Source organism: Mustela lutreola, chromosome 1 (genome assembly GCF_030435805.1).
Source record: "Mustela lutreola isolate mMusLut2 chromosome 1, mMusLut2.pri, whole genome shotgun sequence".
NCBI lineage: Eukaryota > Metazoa > Chordata > Mammalia > Carnivora > Mustelidae > Mustela > Mustela lutreola.
This window is the reverse complement of record NC_081290.1, coordinates 222,862,102-222,883,581: the sequence shown is the minus strand read 5'-3', so window position 1 is coordinate 222,883,581 and position 21,480 is coordinate 222,862,102. Positions and strand designations below refer to the sequence as shown.

At 37.8% G+C, this 21,480-nt stretch overlaps 1 protein-coding gene across 1 annotated transcript; it reads left to right on the top strand.

Annotated features, from left to right (window-relative positions):
• The first annotated feature begins 11 nt into the window (after nt 1–11).
• DDIAS (DNA damage induced apoptosis suppressor) lies at nt 12–20,760 on the top strand. The gene is made up of 5 exons (XM_059187782.1): nt 12–106; nt 9,648–9,776; nt 15,661–15,822; nt 16,739–16,856; nt 17,958–20,760. Exons 2-5 carry the CDS (start codon nt 9,664–9,666, stop codon nt 20,445–20,447), a joined length of 2,883 nt encoding a protein of 960 aa, XP_059043765.1. The 5' UTR covers nt 12–106; nt 9,648–9,663; the 3' UTR covers nt 20,448–20,760.
• The last annotated feature ends 720 nt before the right edge of the window (nt 20,761–21,480 follow it).

Below are 21,480 nucleotides of genomic sequence, written 5' to 3'. Positions count from 1 at the left end.
CGGAAAAGGACGCGGGAGATTCGATTGGAAGGCGCCTGGCTGGTCGCTAAGCCCTAGGGTCTGCACCACCGAGCGTTGCCCGTGCAGGTTGCGTCCTCTGCTTCAGGTGAGAAACTATGGGAACAGATTCTCGGGTCGCGCAAAGGGCGAGACTCCTAACGAGGTCTTCAGTGTCGTTATAAATGAAAATTAGAACATTCTATGTTATTTTTTTTAAGAGTTAGTCTTTTCTGTAAAAGGTTTCTGAGAGTAAAGAGAAAAAGGTCAGTCATTTAAATTTTAGGCACTGCTCTTGATAAGAGTTGAACTAGCGTTTACTCAACATTTACTAAGCCATCGAGCTAGATGTGGGTGAGCGTCTGGAACCGGTAATACAAAGAGGGAAAGTACTACTCCTGATTTTGGGGTGCTCAGAATTAGAGATTTTGCGGGCTATGCCGAGTAATGCGTGCTGAAAAGGGGTCTTTTTCTTTCTTTCTTTCTTTCTTTCTTTCTTTCTTTTTTTAAGATTTTACATATTTATTTGAGAGAGAGAGTGAGAGAGAGCACAAGAGTGGGGCGAAGGGCAGAGGGAGAAGCAGGCTTCCCGCCAAGGAGGGAGCCCAGTGCGGGACTCGATACCAGGACTCTTGGGATTCTGACCTGAGCCCAACGGAGACGCTTAACCGACTGAGCCACCCAGGTGCCGGAAAAGGGGTCTTTTCAAACTGCTTTGATCTAGAGGGAAAAGTGCTTATCAGTGTGCTCAAACCGGAAACTTAAAGAGTTTTCCAGATTCCTTCCTTGTCTCATGTTCGGCTAGTCCTTACCAGTCTCTGAATATCTCAAATGCATACAATTAACACCAAGACTGCTGCATAGGTAGGCGTCTAGCCTCCCAGCGGCTCTTACTTCAATGGTGTTATTTTCCAATCCAGTCTCCGCATTGCCAGGCTGTAAGATAAGTCGCAGATCTGGTCAGGGCAACCCCCCCCCCCCCCCATTTAAAAGCTGTGTTGCCTCCTATTTGCCCTCAGGTTTAAGTCTAAACCCTTCACATATTTTACAGGGCCTTTCTCATCTAGCTTTTGCCCACCTCTGAGCTTTGATTTTCACCACTCTAGCCCTAGGCTCCAGCCCTGTGGAAGGAATGTCTTTTTTCAATTCCTCAAATGCACCAACTCACCTCACCTCCAGACCTAACCCCATCCCCACCTTGGCCAAGGAGTAAAACTCCTTCCAACCTGTATTTTATTAAGTCAGGAAGCCTTTCCTGACCTTGCAAGACTGGGTCACAAAGTACCCAGTAGTTAGTCATTCTGCAGATAGTTTTAAGTGTCTTCCTTTGCCAAGAGTTACTAGGTACTAGTATTACAATGGTGAACAAGTTAGATTGCTCACCAAATACAACTTAAACCTTTGATGGTTCGAGTTAAGGATAATGGGAAACTGAGTTAGGCTGGTTTGGGATGGCCTTTCTGAGGTCTTAAAACACAAAATTCAGCCAAGTAAATTTGAAGATCTATTCAGCTTTATTAAATGATTCAGGTAGCATCTTAGTAGCAAGTAGAAGGGCGTTCTGGGAGGGTTGTACAAAATAGGTTTTTATGGGAAAGAGGGTAGGGCTAGAAAGTTATTAGCAAAAGAAAGGATTGTTCCAAGCAAGGTCACTCTCCCTGCTGGTGGGGGAGCGGGAAGTCTTACCATGCTGATTACCTTTGTTAAGATGGAGGGAGCCCTTGTTGGCTTTGATCTGGAAAACCCGTAACTGACCAGTTAAGACTATTACTTCTGCGGAAAGGTTGAAAACTGCAATTAGGTTAGGTATTAAACATCGATTTGGGGACCCTTCCTAAATGGACTCAATTTTGGGTCTGTGGTTTTCTTTTTAACAGAGGAGTTGACTCTTAGAGTAAGGCCTAAAAGATGAAAATGATCCAGCCATGCACTAGAAGGAAGAACATTCCAGAATGAATAGGTTGTGCAAAGGCCCTACGGTAGAAAAGAGCTTGGCACCTGAGTGTTGAAGAACTTAAGGAAAGACCGGTGCTGCTTGAAATGTGTTCAGAAAGGATAAGTGGTGAAATGGGCCTTGAGAGATGAGCGCCGACCAGATCATGCAGTTAAGAGGCTATTGCAGCAGCAGAAGTAATAGGTGATGGTGGTTTGAATTAAGGTGGTGGCAGAATATATGGGGGGAAGTGGATGGTAGTTTTTAGATATGGATATAGATCCGAGGACATACAGATGGGTATAATGTGGGATTTGAGGGAAAAGGGAATGAAAGATGATTCCTAGGTAGCTGACCTGACTTAACTGATTGGAGAGTAGTGCCATTTGCTGAGATGGAGAAAATTGTAAAAAAAGAATGTAGTGTCTGTCTGATCAGATTGGGACCTCCAGATGTGGGGCAATGATCGGTTGGAAATGGGTAGCACAGGCAGTGAAAGAATTCACCCAAGACAGCACAAAGGAAATAGTTTATTGAATATACCACAAACGAGTGGCAGGCAGGACAGCGAAGAAGAGACGTCCACCACAAGAAAGTGGGGCTGTTATTTCAAGGAGGAAGGTGAAGGAGGTATGGAGACATATAGGATTTTTTCTTTTTGGTACTTTGGTACTTTGGTAACTGTTCCTGGTTGTGAGTAGCCCATTGGTCTGTTAGGGACGATGGATATTTTGAGATAGGTCACCTGATAGGCTTGTCTGTATTCAGCCAGGTGGTCACTGGACCCTTTTGCCTTGCTGTACATACCTCTGCTCAAGCCTGTTGTCTAAAAGTGGTCTTTACAAAGAAGTTTAAGAGGAAACTAAGAATTCAAGTTTTTTACCTATGAAAACTTGAAATATCTATGAGAAGTCAAAATAGTTGGCTCTCCATAACTGTCCCCTGGGTATGGAAGTCTGGAGCTTGCAGATATTGTACGTACCTTTGTGTCACTTCCTTAGTAGTTACACATTGTCTTAGCCAACAGTTTATAAGTGTCTTGAACACAAGAGCCTGTGTTTTTTTGTTTGTAACTCTTTCCTCCTCCCCATCCCTAAAATAGTATTACATTTACCACAAATTCAATAGACAAACTGTTGTACTCACTAAGAATTTCTTGGGTGGTTCTTGGATTTTTTGTTATTGTTGTTAGGGTTTCTTTTGTTTTGTTTTAAATAGGCTCCACACCCAACATGAGGCTTGAACTCATGACCCTCAGATTAAGTGTCACATGCTCTACAGACTGAGCCACACAGCAGCCTCTTCTTGGGTAGTGGTTTTTTTTTTGTTTTTTTGTTTTTAAGATTTTATTTATTTATTTGTCAGAGAGAGAGAGCAAGAGCAAGCACAGGCAGACAGAGTGGCAGGCAGAGTCAGAGGGAGAAGCAGGCTCCCTGCGGAGCAAGGAGCCCGATATGAGACCCGATCCCAGGACGCTGGGATCATGACCTGAGCCGAAGGCAGCTGCTTAACCAACTGAGCCACCCAGGCGTCCCTTGGGTAGTGTTTTTAAAGTATTTTTCACCAATATTTCTCCAAATAAAAGAGGTTTTATTTTTTTGTTTGTTTAGTTTTCTGTCTTCTGCCTTCTCATCCCTTTCCAGAATTTTCATGTTAATGTCAGTAAATCATTTATCAAGGACTTGTTTTGACTACTTTTAGAAAAATTAGACAAGTATGCACCCTCAAGGGTGACCATTAGATAGTTTTAAGTGAATAACTTAAAATAGCTGAGGCCTCTTGGCCCTGTGTAATATGAAACAGGAGATCAGAAAGCAACAATGTGACAGATTTTCTTGCCCAGCAAGAACAGTTTTGGGAGTATAGAGGCTGCCCCAAGATGAGGCACTCTGTCATGAAGATTATTTTGAGTTTAAAAGCAATCAAAACCCAGCAGATTCAAGAAGAGCCCTTTACTTCCCCCCCATAACTGCCTAAAAAGAATGTAGATAGAGGACCTCATCCAAGATGAGAGCTATCTCCACATTATGATACATAGTAAGGTATGGTAGAAAGGAGAAACCTAGCAAGGCCTGTTTGAGCAAAGTCCTCTCTTATTCCCAATGCTTCTGAGTGGCCCAGCAAACATTTGTTTGCCAAACATTGACCCTTTTTAATTTTTTTCCGAGGATTGCGGGCCTTCTAGAGGAAGTCCTGGACCCCTACCCACTTCTACTTAGTTCAGGGTGACATATGTACCTCATTTTGCCTGACCGTCTTTGGAATTTTCAGGATTGTGTGAATTCCCTCTGTACACATGCTGTTAAATTTGATTTTTTTGTTAATCTGTCTCATGTCATTTTGATTCTTATTGCAACTAAAATCACCCTGAAGAGGACGGGAATGTTCTCAACAATGTTAAATAATTAAATTTTTCTTCATGATCTAACATTTAATAAGAATTATTCTAGGCTAGCCCAAAGGAGAAAAAATTATGTCACTGTATGTGCATATAGGGGCGTGGTTTTGTTTTTGTTTTTAAGATTTTATTTATTTGAGAGAGAGCACAAGAGCAAGTGAGACTGAAAGAATGAGTGGGGGGAGAGGCAGAGGGAGCCGCAAACTCCCTGGGGAGCCTAGCACAGGACTGGATCCCAGGACCCTGGGATCATGACCTGAGCAGAAGGCAGACATTTAATCAACTGAACCACCCAAGTGCCGTGGTTTTTCATATGAAGGTGTCTTCTAGGAAATTGGTAGTGAAGGAGTTTAGATTAAAAGTCTCCAGATAATAGAGCAAAGATTTACAAAATAATCTGAAAGAGACTATAATACTCTCAAGCTTTATGACTTAACTGTAACCACATTAATCACAAGTGTTGTTCACCATCAGACAGCCTCAAGCTAGGCCAGTGATTTTCAAGTGTGGGCAACATAAGTATTATCTTGTGAGACGTGCAAATTCTCTGGCCCTCATCCCAGATTCACTGAATCAAACTCAAGTTGGGGCCCAGAAGTCCTTTTAGCAAGCCCTCCTGGTGATTTTGATGAATACTAAAGTTTGAGAACTACTTGGCTAGTATGAAAATGGATGGTGATTAATGAGTTTTGTATCTGGGCCCGCTGACAACCATCTCTAGTGAGAAAAGAACACATCAACTATATTAGCCTAATTCCCTTAAAATATTTGGTTCACCTAATACCCCTTTTTCAAGCAACTTCCTCTTTCTAATTTGGTTTAACATATAGTTATACCCAAAAGAAAATGTGTGTTTAAGATGTGTCCCTTCCCTGTGACTATAATTTTTCATGGTGAATTAATAAAGCATCTTTGGATATGGTTTAGATCCCCATATAGCTTGACTAGAAAGAAAGCATGTATTCTATGTTAAATACTGGACCCCATGTATTTTAATAAATCTCAGTCAGTCTTCTTCATTCTTGGACATTCCTGGGAAATTTGGGACTTAAAAACAAAAGCTAACTGAGGTCCTAATTAGTTCCCATCAACCTATCCTAACATATATTTTTCTTCCCCCCACCCCCATCTCAACCTCCTTGTTTCTACTTTTAAGTGTAAGAGATGGAGAGAGGACCCAAGGCTTTCTTTGTATGTTATTTCTAAGTTCACTACCTAGTATTTTTATTATATTTATTCATTTAAAGCATAAACATAATACATTTTCAAAATACTTTAAACCTATAAAGAAAATTAAAATCACTTTTAATCTGACAACTGAAAAATTGTTTCCAGAAAATGATTATGTATTTTCCTAACTATTCTCTGTCCTCGAAGCTACGACTAGATTAGTCCCCTTATATTTTCTCATAGCATTATGTATATTTCTTTTATAGAATTTGCCATGTTATTAGTTCAAATTTTTGTGTGATTATTGTCCATTTTACCCATCACTTATCCCCCAGTACCTGGTATTTAGCAGCTGCACAATGAATAACTGATAAATTGAACTGGAATATGATTTTCTGGCTGTGATAGAGCTGAAAGAAATTAAATGCTTCTTCACCATCCTTCCCAAGAAAATCAAGAATAAAAATAAATTGCAAGAGATACTATATATGAAATTGTTCCCAAGTCCATTGTAAGATTTTCATAACTTTGGTATTTACTTGTTCCTGATGTTTCATTCAGTTCTCTATCAAACATGATTCTACAAGTCAAGCAGTAGAGTGAGAGATAAATTAGATGACAAGTGTCATAAAGGAAACACTGTAAAAACAGCAAAAAGCTGCCTGAAAGGATTTTACTGGATTTTTGTCTACTGGAAAATTAAAAAGTCTTTTTGCCATTTTCTGGGGCTTACCAGGTGAAACACAAATAGTAAAAATAGTTGACTGACCTTTTTCATTTTAGTTCTCAAATTTGCCTTTAAGTTGTAAATACTGTAGTTTTTTTAGACATACTTATTTGACCCGCTAGAGGGCAATAGACCCTTAAAGATAGTTTACCCAACTTAAAAACACAGCAGTTAGTGCTTGCACAATTAATTTAGAAATTAATCCCAAATATTTCTGCCTGTGTTTTCATTTGTTGTTGAGCTGCCTGCCCAATTAGACAGTAAGCATCTTATTTTGCATTGTTTCTTCTATAACATTTAGCACAGTATCCTAGTTATCTTTAAGGTTTAATCCATTTCCTAAAGTTTTAGTTTGATAACAGTTGTGTCAAGAAGATGATTTGATATAAGTTCCCCATATAGTTCTAGTACAAAATAAAACTTTATTTTAGAGCCCTAAAGAAGATAGTCTCTGCTCGTTATATGACCACAACTAAGGGGGAAAGTAGAAATAAGGATATAATGCAAATGTTTAAAAGAAGTTTTAAATACGCTACTGTTATATCAAACTACTCTGTGCCTGCTAATGTGTATATATACAAATATAAGATTATTTTGTGATTTGGTAAAATTGGATTTATATTTAATGGTGTATGGTAAAACCAGCTTAGGAAGAAGTAGGCTGAAAATCAGGAAGGAAGTTAACAGCTGTAGTTCAGATCAACAGTTTTTAAGCTTGGCCCTGGGGATATAATGAGATGGTAATTCTAAGATCTTACTCTGTTCCAGAAGAAAACATTAAACAGATAAGTTTATTGGGATGTGATAATGGCAAATTTAAAAATGGGGTCCTTTACCTGGGAAAGCTTCCTGGAGAAAAAGGCCCTTAAGAAGACTTCTTAAAGAAGAATAAGCATTAGCCAGGAAAGTGAAAGAACATTTTAGACAGAGGAGGAAGGGAAAGAAGCAAAGACAGAGAAATGTAAAACGTATTGTAGTAGGGGAGTGTTCAGGGTTAGGGAAGAGAACAAGGGTTACAACTCATATTATTTTTTTGTGCTCTCTTTAGCATAAATTACTAACCCTTAAATAACAAGAGAAAGCCAAGGAAAGAGTTGTTAGCGAGAATAAACCAAATGGAAATGACTAGACAAAGAAAACAAATGTCAGACCTCTTTGTTAATAGAGAAAGACTTTTTAAAGGGGGCTTTAAATAAAAAGGGAAAGAAATCTATTGTGTTTCATATACCTGCTCCTATAAAATTTTTTCTTAAATTGTAAAATTCTGCTTATAGTTTTTTATTCAGTGTATATGGATTAAGAACATACTTTGTGGGTGCCTGGGGTTGCTCAGTTGGTTAAGCAACTGCCTTCGGCTCTAGTCATGATCCCGGAGTCCCAGAATCGAGTCCCACATTGGGCTCCAGCTCCATGGGGAGTCTGCTTCTCCCTCTGACATCCTCCCCTATCATACTCGCTCTCTCTCTTTCTCTCTCTCTCTCTCTCTAAAATAAATAAATACATAATCTTTTAAAAAAAATGTACTTTGAGCTAAGCCCTGGGGTATATAGTAGAACACAAGATAGACCACATCCCTTTCTTCAAGGAACTTTGAGACTAGTAGGGGTAGAACAAACAAAAATAAGGTGATATATGCAATTTCATTGTTAGATATATCACAAGTAGGATTAGTACTATGAAGGAATAAAATGGGTGATGTCATAAAATTTTAAGAAGAAAGGTGTGTCTACTTGAGATAAAGTGGAGCTCTCTGAGGCGTTATATTGGAGTTACAGATTGAAGGATGAGAATGAGCCAACTACTTGAAGAATACTCTAGGCAAAGAGAAAAGTACAAAAACCTGAGGAGTGAAATTGGTGTGTCTGAGGAGCAGAAAGAAGGCTAGCAAGGATTGAAGTGCAGAGATTAAGCAGGAGAACGTTACAGGGTGAGGTAAGGAGGCAAGGCTAGATGACCAAGAACCTCATAGGCTATTGTAAGGAACTGAGGGTTCATTCTAAATAGCACAATTTTAAGAAGGTTGACATTTTTCAGGTAGGGAGCTTTGCCCTACTTTATCTCCCAAAGCTCATAAGTAGCTGTGCCACCATGTTACACCCTTCCACAAACTGGATTTTAGAGGAGATGTAGAGGGAAGATGCCTTTGCTGACCTACATTCCATCATTTGTTGTGTTGGAAAGGAACTTGAGGTTAGGAGCACTAATGCAGTATTTTGTGACCTTCCTGTCTTCCCCTTGTATTCCATTCCCCTACTCTACTTTGTCCTTAGAGATTGCCATGTGACTTAGATGACAACCAAATCTGGGATTACATGTCTTCTTGTGGTAGAACCTTACTAGTCATGTATCCTGAGGGTTCCAAAACAAAGATGACAACAAAGAACAAAGAGTTAGGATTATATTTTTTTATTTTTTCTATGTTCCCTTTAATAACATAGGTCAGTGGTTTATAGAAATCCCTTTACAAGTTTTCATCTTACTGCCTTAGGTGGTAAGATTTTATTTTCACAGAAATGTTTTGCTTGATGGAATTGGTATCATTTTAGATTTCCCTTCCATAGTCACCACATTTCTACATTTATGGTCATTCTTAGGAAAAATGATAACTAAAAGAGTCTATTAGGATTTTTAAACTACTTTCCTTTTGTCTGATTTTGCTAATGGCAGTCACAGAAACAGTTCCACTCATTTTCAGAAATTGAAACCTTTTCCATATGTTTACAAATGAAAAATTTATGATAAATTTCTATCTTAAACATGTACAGAAGCTTTAATTTCAAAAATTTATATCATGCTATAAATAAGCTAATATTTTTAAAATTTTGGTAAACCAACATTGATTTTTTAAAAAGAGAACATTATTATTCTACTTCTGAGTGTTTTATAAAAGGATCTTAAATCTCTCTTTTGACTATGTAACATTTTTATTTGTCTGTTTGCAGAATCAGAATTGTCTTTTTTTTTTTTTCTTTAAGTTGTATAAAAATATATACACTGAAATCTAGTAAAGGGATTTTTTTTTTTTTTTCAGCCTAAAAGCACCATTACCCAATTTAGGTTCTTTAAAAGAATCATATAAGTTTATTTAAGTTCCTTCCAGTTAACAGAATTAACAAGTTCTTAAAGCTCTTCTAAAGTTGTGAAAAGGATTAAATCATATCATTCCTGAATTACAGGGATGCAGCATTTATTTAAAAACAGAAAATTTGTTCGAGCTACTCTATTTTAAATCGTATTTTCTTGCTACTAACACTTTTAATTAGGCAGAAAAATAAAATGAGTTTTTCAATATCTTGACACATACCACAAAAGACACCTATTTGAATGCTTTACAGTGGAGACTAAGTTGTTTTCCTAAGAAGTGAATTATGTACATACAATGAAAAATTTTCCATTCATCCCATGACTATTTTGTTTTGCAGACTGCAGTGAGAACATATGAATAGAGGAAGAAAATTTCTTTTGGCCTCAGTTCTTGCTCTCCAGAATTCCAGTTTTATATATCCTTCATGTCAGAAGTGCTTCTCTCGAATAATCCTGGTCTCCAAAAGGTAAAAGTAAAGTCTGTAAGCATGAGAGAGGAAATGCGTGTGTACACTGTAGATTTCCTACAGCTGAACAGCAAATAAGGATTAAATTCACCATACCATACATCATCCCAAGAATGGAAAGGAGACTAACTGTGCTGGAGTGTTTGGGGAAAGGACTTGTTGAACCAGGACTACAAGCGAGAAGGGGACACGTGATCTGTTGTGGGAGCCAGGGCATTGGCCTTCAGGCTGGACAGAGGGACAGCAGTAGGGAGAGTTGCCACATTCAAATCTCTCTGAGGCGAGGTAGAGTGCTTAGTAGATGTTTCTGTCTCTATCTTTTCTGCCCTCAAGCCCTGAACAAGACTCTGGCTATTCTTCCTTCATCTTGTGCTGACTCTGAAAGGAGTCTCTAAGTCTCCTTGTAAGTTGTGGTTCCACACAGACCTAGTGGTATCTGATCACCTCCCGGTCCCAGGCCTGGCTCATGGACCTGTACAGAAAGAACCATGGGCAGAAGAGGCACCAAGCCGGGAAGCCCAGCTCAAGTGTGTACCTTAGGAGACCCAGCCTTTCCCAGAGAGGGAAGATAACCCAGAGTCCAGGGACAAAGGATCACTGTTACAGCCACTCATTACTGAAGTGGAATCACAGGTGTTCTCAGAAAAACTCACCAACAGCACCTCTACATTTGAAGCTACTTCTGAAGTTGAGGGCACTTTAGAGCAGCAACAGAGAAATCCCAAACTGGAGAGACTGAGGCAGTCCCTTGCCCAGTGGAAACATTGTAGGCAGGTGGTTATCACCCATAAGAAAACTCCTGCAGGGAAGGAAGACCATAAGTGTAGTGAATGTGGTGAAGTTTTCATTTATAATTCATGCCTTAGAATCCACCAGAGAATTCATTCTAGAAAAAACACTTAAAGGTGTAGCACTGTGGGAAAACCTTTAACCAGAGCTCAAACCTTGTTGAGTATCAGAGTATTCATACAGTTGAGAAAAACCCTACAAATGTCATGAGTATAGAAAGTCCTTTAGGTGGAATGCTCATCTTATTCAGCATCAGAGGATTCATTGAGAAGAGAAGCCCTCTGAGTATGACACTGGGAAGACTCAGTCAGAGTTCATATCTAGGTCAGCATCTGAGAATGCACAGTGGAGAGAAACCTTTTATATGTAAAGACTGTGGGAAAGCCTACAGATGGAGTTCAGCTCTCCTTAGACATCAGAAAATTCATTCCAGAGAAGAACCTACCCAATGTGCTGAAGGTGAAAACACCTCCAGACAGAACTGTACTTTTGTTTAGTAAGTTATAGAACTAGATTATATTAAAGTTATAAATTATTTTTTTAAAAAATCACCATATACCAGGACAGATTCTCTTGGGTTGGTTCTTTAAATCCAGAATAGAATTATCTGGTAATCATCTAGGGCAGGGTGGTGGTGGGGGTGTTCAGGTTACCTCCAAGCCTTTGCTAAGTACCTGCTTTAGAGAAGACAAATCCACTTCTGAGATATCCCTGGAATGGTGTAGGGTTTGTTTGTTTGTTTGTTTGTTTATTATTTTTTATTTTCACTTCATACCCAGATTTTTATTTTGTTTAATAAATAAATTCCTTCAGAAAAGGGACTATTAGAGAAATCTCTGTACCTTTCAACAGCTTGACACGCAATACTTTATTTGTGGTCCTGAGGACGCCTGGGTGGCTCAGTCGTTATTTGTGGTCCTGAGATGCAGGCCAGTTATACCTGAAAGTCTAAGGTTCTTTGATTTTTAAAGTATAAGTCAGGATTAGGGTTGGAGTTCCTTAAAAATACTTTCTTTCTGGGGCTCAGTGGCTCAGTCAGGTAAGCATCTGCCTTCGATTCAGGTCATGATCTCATAGTCCTGGGATGGAGCCCTGCAGTGAGCTCCATTCTGAACAGGGATTTTGCTTGTCCCTCTGCCTCTCCCCCAGCTTGTGCTCACATGTGTGCTCTCTTTCTCCCTTCTCTCTCTCTCTCTCTCTCTCTTAAATAAATAAATAAATAAAAAGAATACTTGGGGTACCTCAGTGGCTCAGTAGGTTAAGTGTCCAACTCTTGGTTTCAGCTCAGGTCATGCATGGAGTCAGCTTGACATTCTCTCTCTCCTTCTGCCCCTCCCTCCCACTTGCATAAATATATATATATATATATATATATATATATATATTTTTTTTTTTTTTTTAAGAATATTTTACTTTCTGCCTAGAGGAGAGAATATATAGTAAGTATTTGGTAGTAAGTAAGTAAAAATACTGTGCCAGCAATATTCTTAAATAGTCAAGTTAGCATTTAATGGGCAAGGATTAGCAATTCCAGCCCCTATCTAGACTAAGAGAAGAGATCCTTCTAGTAGTTATTGCTGTTCTTTTATTGAGCCATTCTCTTAAGCATTCATTTGTAAACTCAGAAACACCCTATTTGTGTTAGTCATCACTAAATCCTCAACATCTAGCCCAAAGGTCTAGTTCATAGAAAATACCCAGAAGGGGCGTCTGGGTGGCTCAGTGGGTTAAACCTCTACCTTCGGCTTAGATCATGGTCTCAGGGTCCTGGGATCAAGCCCCACATCTACTCTCTGCTCAGCAGGGAGCCTGCTACCCTCTCCCCCCACCCCCGCCTCTCTGCCTACTTGTGATCTCTCTCTCTTTGTCAAATAAATAAATAAATAAGAAAATACTTGTTAAGTGAATGAATAAATGACATTATGATAGTGTTTATAAGTATACTTACTGCAGGGATGCCTGGGTGGCTCAGTTTGTTATGTTAAGCAGCTGCTTTTGGCTCAGGTTGGGATCCTACGGTCCTGGGATTGAGTCCCACATCTGGCTCCTGGCTCAGCAGAAGCTTGCTATTCCCTCCCACTCTGCCTGCTGCTCTCCCTGCTTTGTACTCTCCCTCTCTGTTAAGTGAATAAATAAAACCTTAAAAAGATTATTTTAAAAAGTATACTTATTGCAATATATCATGATGATTAAAAAGTATAATTCTCTGGAGCCAAACTCCCAACCCTGTCTCTTGAATTATCTGGGCTTTCAAAATGGGGAGGGTAATATTTGTGTCATAGGGTTTATATAAGACCCAATGAGTAAATATCACAAAATGCTTAGAACATTATGTGATACATAATCAGTAGTCAATACATGTGAAATATTTTTTTAAATTGTTTTGTTTGCTTTTTACCAAGTTATTTCTTATCAAGATAACCTGCAACAAAAATATATGTTGAACAATATTGCCATTATTGCCTCTTTGGTCTGATAATAACAATAGATAACATTAATAAATGTTGACGATTTGCTAAGCACTATGCTGGGAGCTTTATAAGCTTATCTTTTAATACAACAGCCTTGTGAGTGATGCTATTAATGCCAGCCTTCAAAGGAGAAAATTAAAGCTTAGAAAAGTTAAGTAACATGCCCCAAATCACACAGCTAGCTAGTTAGTGGCAGAAACATATTCAACCCTAAACAATTTGGCAGCTGTCTACATTACCTAATCACTATATTACCTTCAGATTGGTAGTGGAATTTGTATCCAGAATGACATCACTGCCCCCTCTTTCCCAGAGCTTAAGAAGCCCTGGGTAAGGGAGTTCTGATTGAACTATTTAGGTATACAACAGATTGAACAAAGAAGGAAATATGAGGATCCAGCAGTAGTTACTAAGTCAGACACTAAAGAAATTTACAAACTATAAAACAATGCCCTTCTCTTTTTTTTTTTTTTTTTAAAGATTTTATTTATTTGACAGAGAGAGAGAAATCACAAGTAGGCAGAGAGGCAGGCAGAGAGAGAGAGAGGGGAGAAAGCAGGTTCCTCGATCCCAGAACCCTGGGATCACGACCTGAGCCAAAGGCAGAGGCTTTAACCCACTGAGCCACCCAGGCGCCCCAACAATGCCCTTCTCTTGATGCTAATATTTTTATTTTGGAGCACAGTTATTTTTCATAAAGATTTTTTTTTTTTTTTTTTTTTTGGTTAGCCACTCAATGGATCTATTATTTGAGTAATTAATAAATATTTTTTTAGATTTCTCAATTTTAATTTCTTATTTTCATTAATATCTCATATTCAGTTAAAAATATGGGTAGATAGTAGACACATAGAAGCTTCGGACGTTCTCAGTTTTTTAAGAATATAAAGGGGCCTGGGCACCTGGGTGGCTCAGTTGGTTAAGTGACTGCCTTCGGCTCAGGTCATGATCCTGGAGTCCCAGGCTCCCTGCCCCTCCCTGAGACTGAAAAATTTGAAGACTGCTGTTCCGTTAACAAGTAATGTTTTTGGAAAATGTGCCTCTAGAAGTTAAATCAGGGGACTGTTTTGAATGTGTTATCTCTACCTTTGCTTCTCAAAAGGTGGTCTGAGAACAGCTGTATCAGCTTATCTGGAGGCTTATTTGAAAAGCAGAATCTTGGGCCTTGTCCCAAACTTAATGAATCAGAATCTTTATTTTAACAAAATAAACAAGGTATTTACAAATTGAGCAATTGAGGTGAATTTTATGACCCAAATCTAAGGATTTCAGTTCCTAGCGTGTAGTTTTTCCTTCAGTGATGTCTTTGATAACTGTAAGACCTGTAAGGCTAATGATGGACTATCTTGCAAGCAGAAGACCAATGATAGTCTAACAGAAACTAGGCTTTTAGTATTAATGCATATACACACTAAATTACATACACTTTAATATATTTATATTATCATTATAGTATTTAACATAATAAATATGTACAATCCAAGAGGAATAAAGCTGGATTAAAATAAGTAAGTGTCAGTATGGCTAATAGATTAGAGGTTTTTAAATCTTAATATGCATAGAAATTTCCTGGGCTGCTTAAAAACATTTGTAAACTGCAAAAATGCTGATGCATATTTTTCTAAGATTTGCCGAGAGGTTTACATTAGACCTGAATGTATTATTAATACGTAAGAGTAAGGATAAATGAATGGATTGGCATGCAGCCATTTTCAGTGTAGCAAAAGCAAAAAAAAAATAATTAGCACAGATCTAGTGATGGTGAATCAGTAACTTAAACAAAGGATTAACCTTTGTTCAAAATAGTCACCTTGTGAGCTATGGATTTTAGGCTCCCCCTGGTGGCTTTCTGGCAGTAATTATACAACTTTTATACAACAATTCTACAACTATCTCTAACATTATTTTCTATTTGCATTTTGCCTTTCATTTTTAAGCCAGATCATTAGGGTCATGAAGGGAGAATAAAATCCTAGGATTAACCATTACCATAAGATGTATTAAATGTACTTCAATATTTATTAAATGTTTGAAGATTATTCATCATTCTCATAACAGATATTATTCTCTTAAAAGATAGACATTAAACATCAGGTCTTCTGTTGGTGTGGGCCTCATTTCATTGTTTACTTTGTCCACCCCCCACTCAATTCCATAATATGCCTCAATTTGCTAATTGTAATTTAGCTCCCTAATAATCTTTCTACCTCTCCTTTCCTTTCCTAACCCTCTCTCTTTTTCTTCCTCACTCTCCTTCTTTTCTGTCTCTCCTTCTCTCATGCACATAGGTTTTATTTTTCCTTTTTTTAAGTAAGCTCCACGCCCATTGTGGGGCTCAAACTCACTACCCTGAGACCTAGTGTTGCATGCTCTACCAACTGAGCCAGCTAGGCACTCCTTCAGTTTTCTATCAATTTGGTGCTACTTAATGTCAGAAAAGTAGTTCTCATGAATAGAGAAATTGAAAAGATCCTGATCTGAAATCACTTAAGAATATGAGTTATATAAGTACATTTGTACACAAAATATTATTTTTAATCTTTACTTTTCCAGATTTGCTTTCCATAGTTTAAAAAAAAAAATAGTGAACATCTGTACTTTTTTTTTTTCCTCCACTCTTCCAGGTCTCATTGTCCAAAATGTGGCTCTACTGGTAAAGCTGAAAATGCCAATTATAGATACAAACTTTCCTTAAAAGTCGCAGAATCTAACAAATTATTTGGCATTACTGTATTTGGAAGCTGCTTAGATGCATTTTTTGGTCTTACAGCCACTGGTTTGCACAGGTAAGACTATTTAAAGTATTTTTTTTTCCTTAGCTACTCTTTTAGTGTATCAGTAGAATTTGAAGATACATGTTTTTAAGGTAATAAGCATTTAGTTGAAAGATAATCACTTGACCTCAGATTATCAGTTCCTTTAAAAGATAATCAAATAAAGAGAAAGGTATTTATTTCCTCATTACATATTATGACAATGTTAAGCTAGGCTCCTTTTTTTCAGGGAAATTTAGCTGTCGTAAAAATATTAGTCTACAATACTCTAATCCATATTAGAGGAATATAAGATAAGAAAGTAAAATTGTTTCAAACTAAAGGATTATCCAGACTGAGGTTAGCATTCAAGTAGCTAAATTCCATTCCTTAAAATGGAAGAAGACGTTGAGGGAATATTTGCATACCAGAGGTTGAAAATTTGTCATTTCTTTCATTTGCACTGCAACTGTCATCTGCATAGTTTGACCTATTGAGGTGTCCTGAGATGTAAGAATGATTCAAGCGATTAAAGCTTTTTCTTCCCTTCCATCTCCTACTCTCTAGAATACTCTCTTACTTGCCGGAAGATAATCTCTGTCCATTTCCTTGTAGTTGAGAACAAACTGGATTATCAAAAGAAGAAAGAATTCCCTCTGCTTTGAGGGCTAGAGATCCCACTACTACACCTACTGCCGCTTTTCAAATAGATGCTGGGCTTGATTCCTAGGAAGGGATCCACTTTATACACGCTTGATCATTTTTTACTTTCTAAGCTATGGGAAACTAGAAGGAGCAAAATGCCTACCTTTTAAAGTCTTTTTTTTTTTTTTCCTATATGTCACTCACAAGGTTTATGCTGCATTTTCAAACTAATTGTATTTTTTTTATGGCAAGTTAAAAGTTCAAAGCTTTTGTCTTCACATTTTTAATTTTCTTTCCAATCAAGGTACATTCAGGATCCTAATGAAATTTCAGAAACACTGGACAATGATGCAATTCGGAACCTATTAACTAAAGCAGTTGAAATTTGCTTTGTTGGACAAAGCTTTATTTTTGGAGTGACGGTAATTGAGACTAGCTTTCTTTCTAGTATTCTGTTAACATTTTCATTGTAATAAAATAATTTGAATTTTCTGAATAGTCTTTAGGAGTCATACATGTAAGGGTCTGTAGAAGCACTTTAAACTGTAAAAATAGGCTAACCACGATCTGTTAAAACACCATGTGTGACAGCTTCCTCTTTCAAGTCAGAAGAGGCCAGTTCAGATGCTTTCAGAGCTTTAAAAATGTAAATTAATTTTAAAGTCAGAATAGTTAGATATTTTGTTTTGATATTTGGTGTTTATTTCACTCTCCAAAATTTGTTTAAATTCTGTAGTAAAACTTAACTCTTTATTGGTTTGATTCTATCATTTGTAAAAGGAGGAGAGAACTAACATGGAAAAGAAAGTTTCTGAGTATTTGTTACTCTAAGAATAGGTGGGAAGAATGGTCTTAAATAATTACAAAAGTGATTGTAGAAGTTATAAGAATATACTGACTCTGTAGGAATAATCGTTTTTTGTCTCATCTATGCTAAAGGGAACAAATAGAGATTTTGCCCACGCTTGAATCCAGGTTTCAAAAGAGGGAATAGAGCATTCCACAGCTAAACATTGAGAAAAAATAAAAGTTAACAGTGAAATCAGGAGCCATTGAGCTTTTTGTTGTTGTTGTTAAAATCGTAGATGGCTTTTGTTCTTTTCTTCTTTTTAATGAGTGAGAACTTTTCCCTAAACATTTAAAGTTTCTGGAGTCTAATGAGAAATATAATAGTAGGTACTATTGAGCAACTAATGTTTCCTTGGCACTGCAGTTTTCCTTGTGTTACTGATAATATAATAGTCCTGCATATTTATCCTTATTTTATACATGAGAGAACTAACGTTCAGAGAGGTTAAATAATTTGTCTAAAGCCCCAACAGTAGTAAATGTTAGAACCAGTCTCTTTACTCCAAGGTTTATTTCTATTACTTTGTGCTACTCTGCCTAAAACACTATAGGAATTGAAATTATGGGGTAGAAGTTATAACAGTGTCTATTTTAATCTGTTAAGTCTCTGTTTCACTTTTGAGTCAAAAGAAGAGATTTTTGTTCTCATTTAAATTCATTTACTACTTTCACAGAATTTTGGAAACCGAGATGGACAAGGTTCAGATTCTAATAACTTCTTAAAGCAATGCTCTAACCACAGGAGAGAAGTTAAAGCGTTAGTAGCTTGCCAGATTGTTCTACCAGACCCAGGTGTTGCCAGCTTTACTGTCATTGACTACTTCCATCAGCTTTTGCAGATTTCTGATTTCAGGAAACTTGATGGTGGCACCCAGGCATCAAGTAGCCACTTACTTGCTTCAGAACACACGAATAGTGATCTCAGCAACATCTGTGACCCTGACAGCAGTTCTTGTTTTTTCAAGTCCCATAGCAGAGGTAATTTTTCAAGATTCTGGCAGACATCACTTGAGCTCACTTCTACTCTTTCACACCTAACAAATGATTTTTCAGCTTCAGAACAAAGCAAGGCCATTGGTACTCTTCACCAGAACAGAAAGTACATCTATTTTACAGAGGCCACTGCTTCCAATAATAGCTGCCATGATACCTTTCAGGGTTCTTGGAGCCTTGTTTCATACATGGATAAAAAGAGTACAGCACAGAAGTTGGATGAAGAGCTTGGCTTACAAGCTTATCAGCCCACCACAGTCCATAGCAGTCATGAAATCAGAGTTACTCACCCTAATATTTTCCCTTTGAAAATGCAAGAGCCCCTTGAGTCAGGTAATAAAAAATCCTTCCACAGTGCAGTAGAAATTAAAAATAGGTATTCCCCACCTGAGCCCACATGTCACCAGTACCATGATTTAGATAACCCCAGTAGCCTTCAGGAGAGATCTACATGTTGTCCACCTTCATCACTCAGACTTGAAGAGGTAACTGTTGGTTTCCAGGACTCTGACGCTGAGATTTGGGATGATCTGCCATTCTCTGAAAGCCTGAATGAGTTTCTGGCAGTTATTGAAAGTGAAATTGCTATAACCCAGACAGATGCCTGTAGTAGGAAATGTCTTCTAGATAATGACATCGATAGATTACATGCAGACCACAGCAGGTTATCTGTGACTTCCCAGACAACTACTGGAACCGTCCATATACCACCTATAGCTTTAAGATCATCACAAGCAGCCATCGAAGCAAGCTGTAGCAAAGATAACTTCCTTTCCAAACGTGAAGCAAATCCAAGTCCTAGTGTTCAGGAGTCACAGTCAAATAACACAACAGAGGCTGTCTCTATAAGTAGTAATGGAAGTGATATTTCTGAATATTTTCCACCAAATTCTTGTCAGTCAGCTCTGTTTCCGTCTTCAGAAGGTTTAGAAACACCAAGTACTCTTAAGTCTACCAGAATTCCACCGCATAGGGCTGAAATTTCACTTCACTGCCGTACTTCAGAGAGTGACCATTCTTATCTCAGTAGCAAATATTTCAAAAGATGTGGAGAAAAATCATTTGAAATGAGTGAAAAGTTGGTAACTTTGTGTTCAAGGAGATATAATATTTCTGACTTTTGCAATTTAGAAAATGAACAACTTTATAGGTGGCCAAAGAACCAAGGCGACAGTTTTACAATCTGCAGAAAGCTTACATATCCTTTAGAAGCACTTTGCAGTAGTCCCGAAAGTACAAGTACACTGAAAGAAATGCCTTGTGGACATATCAACAATAACTTAACACAGAACTATTCTACTGGTCACGAAGGTAGTAGCTACAATGCTTCTGCTGATCTCTTTGATGATAGTGCTAAAGAAACGGACATTACAACAGAAATTACTAAAAAGTCACAGGACATTTTGTTACAGTGGGGAAAATCTTTGGCAGAAAGTCATCATACAGAATCAGATTTCTCACTGAGATCACTTCATGAGAATTCCAGCCAATTTTCACAAAAGTTAACTTTGCAAAGCATATCTGCCTCTGTGTGTCCAAGAACATGTTCTTCTCCACCTCATTTTCAGGCAGATTCAGAATATGATTTTGGAGATAGTCAAGACTTTGTTCCATGTTCACAGTCAACTCCAGTCGCAGGATTCCACCAAACAAGAGCTCATGGGATAAAAGGAGCTTTCAAAAATTTACTTGTCTTTTATTCGGATCTTGATGTTAACTATAAAAAAAGAAGGATTTCCTCTGAAAATGATGCACACCAAGCCACCCGTAGGTGTCGAAACAATGTAAAGACGCCGAGCCAGAAATTCAGAAGCCCTATTAAATCTGGTACTACACAACCAGAGGTTTTCAATATTGCTGAGTGTCCTGAAACTGATAATGAATGGGTCCCTCCTACCACAAAAAAAGTATTTCCTAGAGAGATGTTTGAATTCCAAGCCGTGGGTCTAAGGAAATGCTCTGCTGCTTGTGATTCTACTGATCAAGAAGAATTACTGAGAAAGAAACTGAAATGTGTCAAACGAAGAAGAAGTTCAGGTTGGCTTTCTAAAGAGTCAGTTTGGGGACTTGATTCTTGTTCAGAAGTCCAGTGTTGCTTTCCATTTTCAGAAAATTGCCCACCTGCTGTGCCTGAGAATAAAAACAGTTGGTCTCCAGAATTATTTTCATAGAAAGTCAACCTGGAGCCAGCTGCTAGGCTTTTAAAGGTAGGTCTGTTTGGAAATTTTTGCCTGCTGTAGTATGGAAAGCAGTCTTGAATTTTGAAAACTTAAACAAAAGCAAATAGAAAATAGGTTTTTTTGTGCTTTTTAAAATGTAAAGCCATTGTTTTTCCCACTGTTTTATCCAGACTACACTCATTCAAATACTTAGGCACTTTATCTTATTGTTGATTGTCCTTTAGTGATATTGTTAATTTTGCTTGTTAAAAGTATTTGTTAAGATCACATGTACATTCAGAAATAAAGCTTTTGCAAACCAAAATTTAAAGTCATAATTGTTCTGCCCAGCTCAGAAAATGACTGCTATGTATTAGGGCCAACTATAGTGCTGTGTTTGTGATACAAAGCTACGAGATCAGTAATCCCAAAAAATTTTAGTCTCCTGGGTAAGACAGACGTAGACAATTTCAGTACAATGCAGTAAATGCAATGATAGAGGTTTTTAATTGGTACTAAAACATTTATGTTGCTATGGAGCATGGTAGAGAATCAATTAACTAAGCAACATATATGGGTGGAGATAAGATCAATAAAAACTTAACTGTTTAGAGTTAAATGTGAAACAGTCATTTTTAAAAATTTTTATTTATTTATTTTTTTTTTTAAAGGATTTTATTTATTTATTTGACAAAGAGAGATCACAAGTAGACAGAGAGGCAGGCAGAGAGAGAGAGGGAAGCAGGCTCCCTGCTGAGCAGAGAGCCGGATACGGGACTCGATCCCAGGACCCTTAGATCATGACCTGAGCCAAAGGCAGCGGCTTAACCCACTGAGCCACCCAGGCACCCAACAGTCTTGTTTTATTTGGTAAATATTTATTGAATGGTTACTGCATGTTAGGCACTGGGCTAGGTGCTAGGAACTCGAAAATGAAAGTCAAGCCCATTCCTTCAAGAAACTCAGGGTCTGTTAGTGTAAACAAACAATTAGTAAACATCTGGTAAGTTCTGTGAAAGGAGATAAGCTTGAAGGGCTTAGAGGA

Bases quoted from the DNA above. Each gene is read 5' to 3' on its own strand.
- DDIAS (XM_059187782.1), top strand. From the start codon at position 9,664: ATGAATAGAGGAAGAAAATTTCTTTTGGCCTCAGTTCTTGCTCTCCAG. The intron at 15,823-16,738 runs GTAAGACTATTT...TTTCCAATCAAG, and splicing joins ACAGCCACTGGTTTGCACAG to GTACATTCAGGATCCTAATG. The intron at 16,857-17,957 runs GTAATTGAGACT...CTACTTTCACAG, and splicing joins GCTTTATTTTTGGAGTGACG to AATTTTGGAAACCGAGATGG.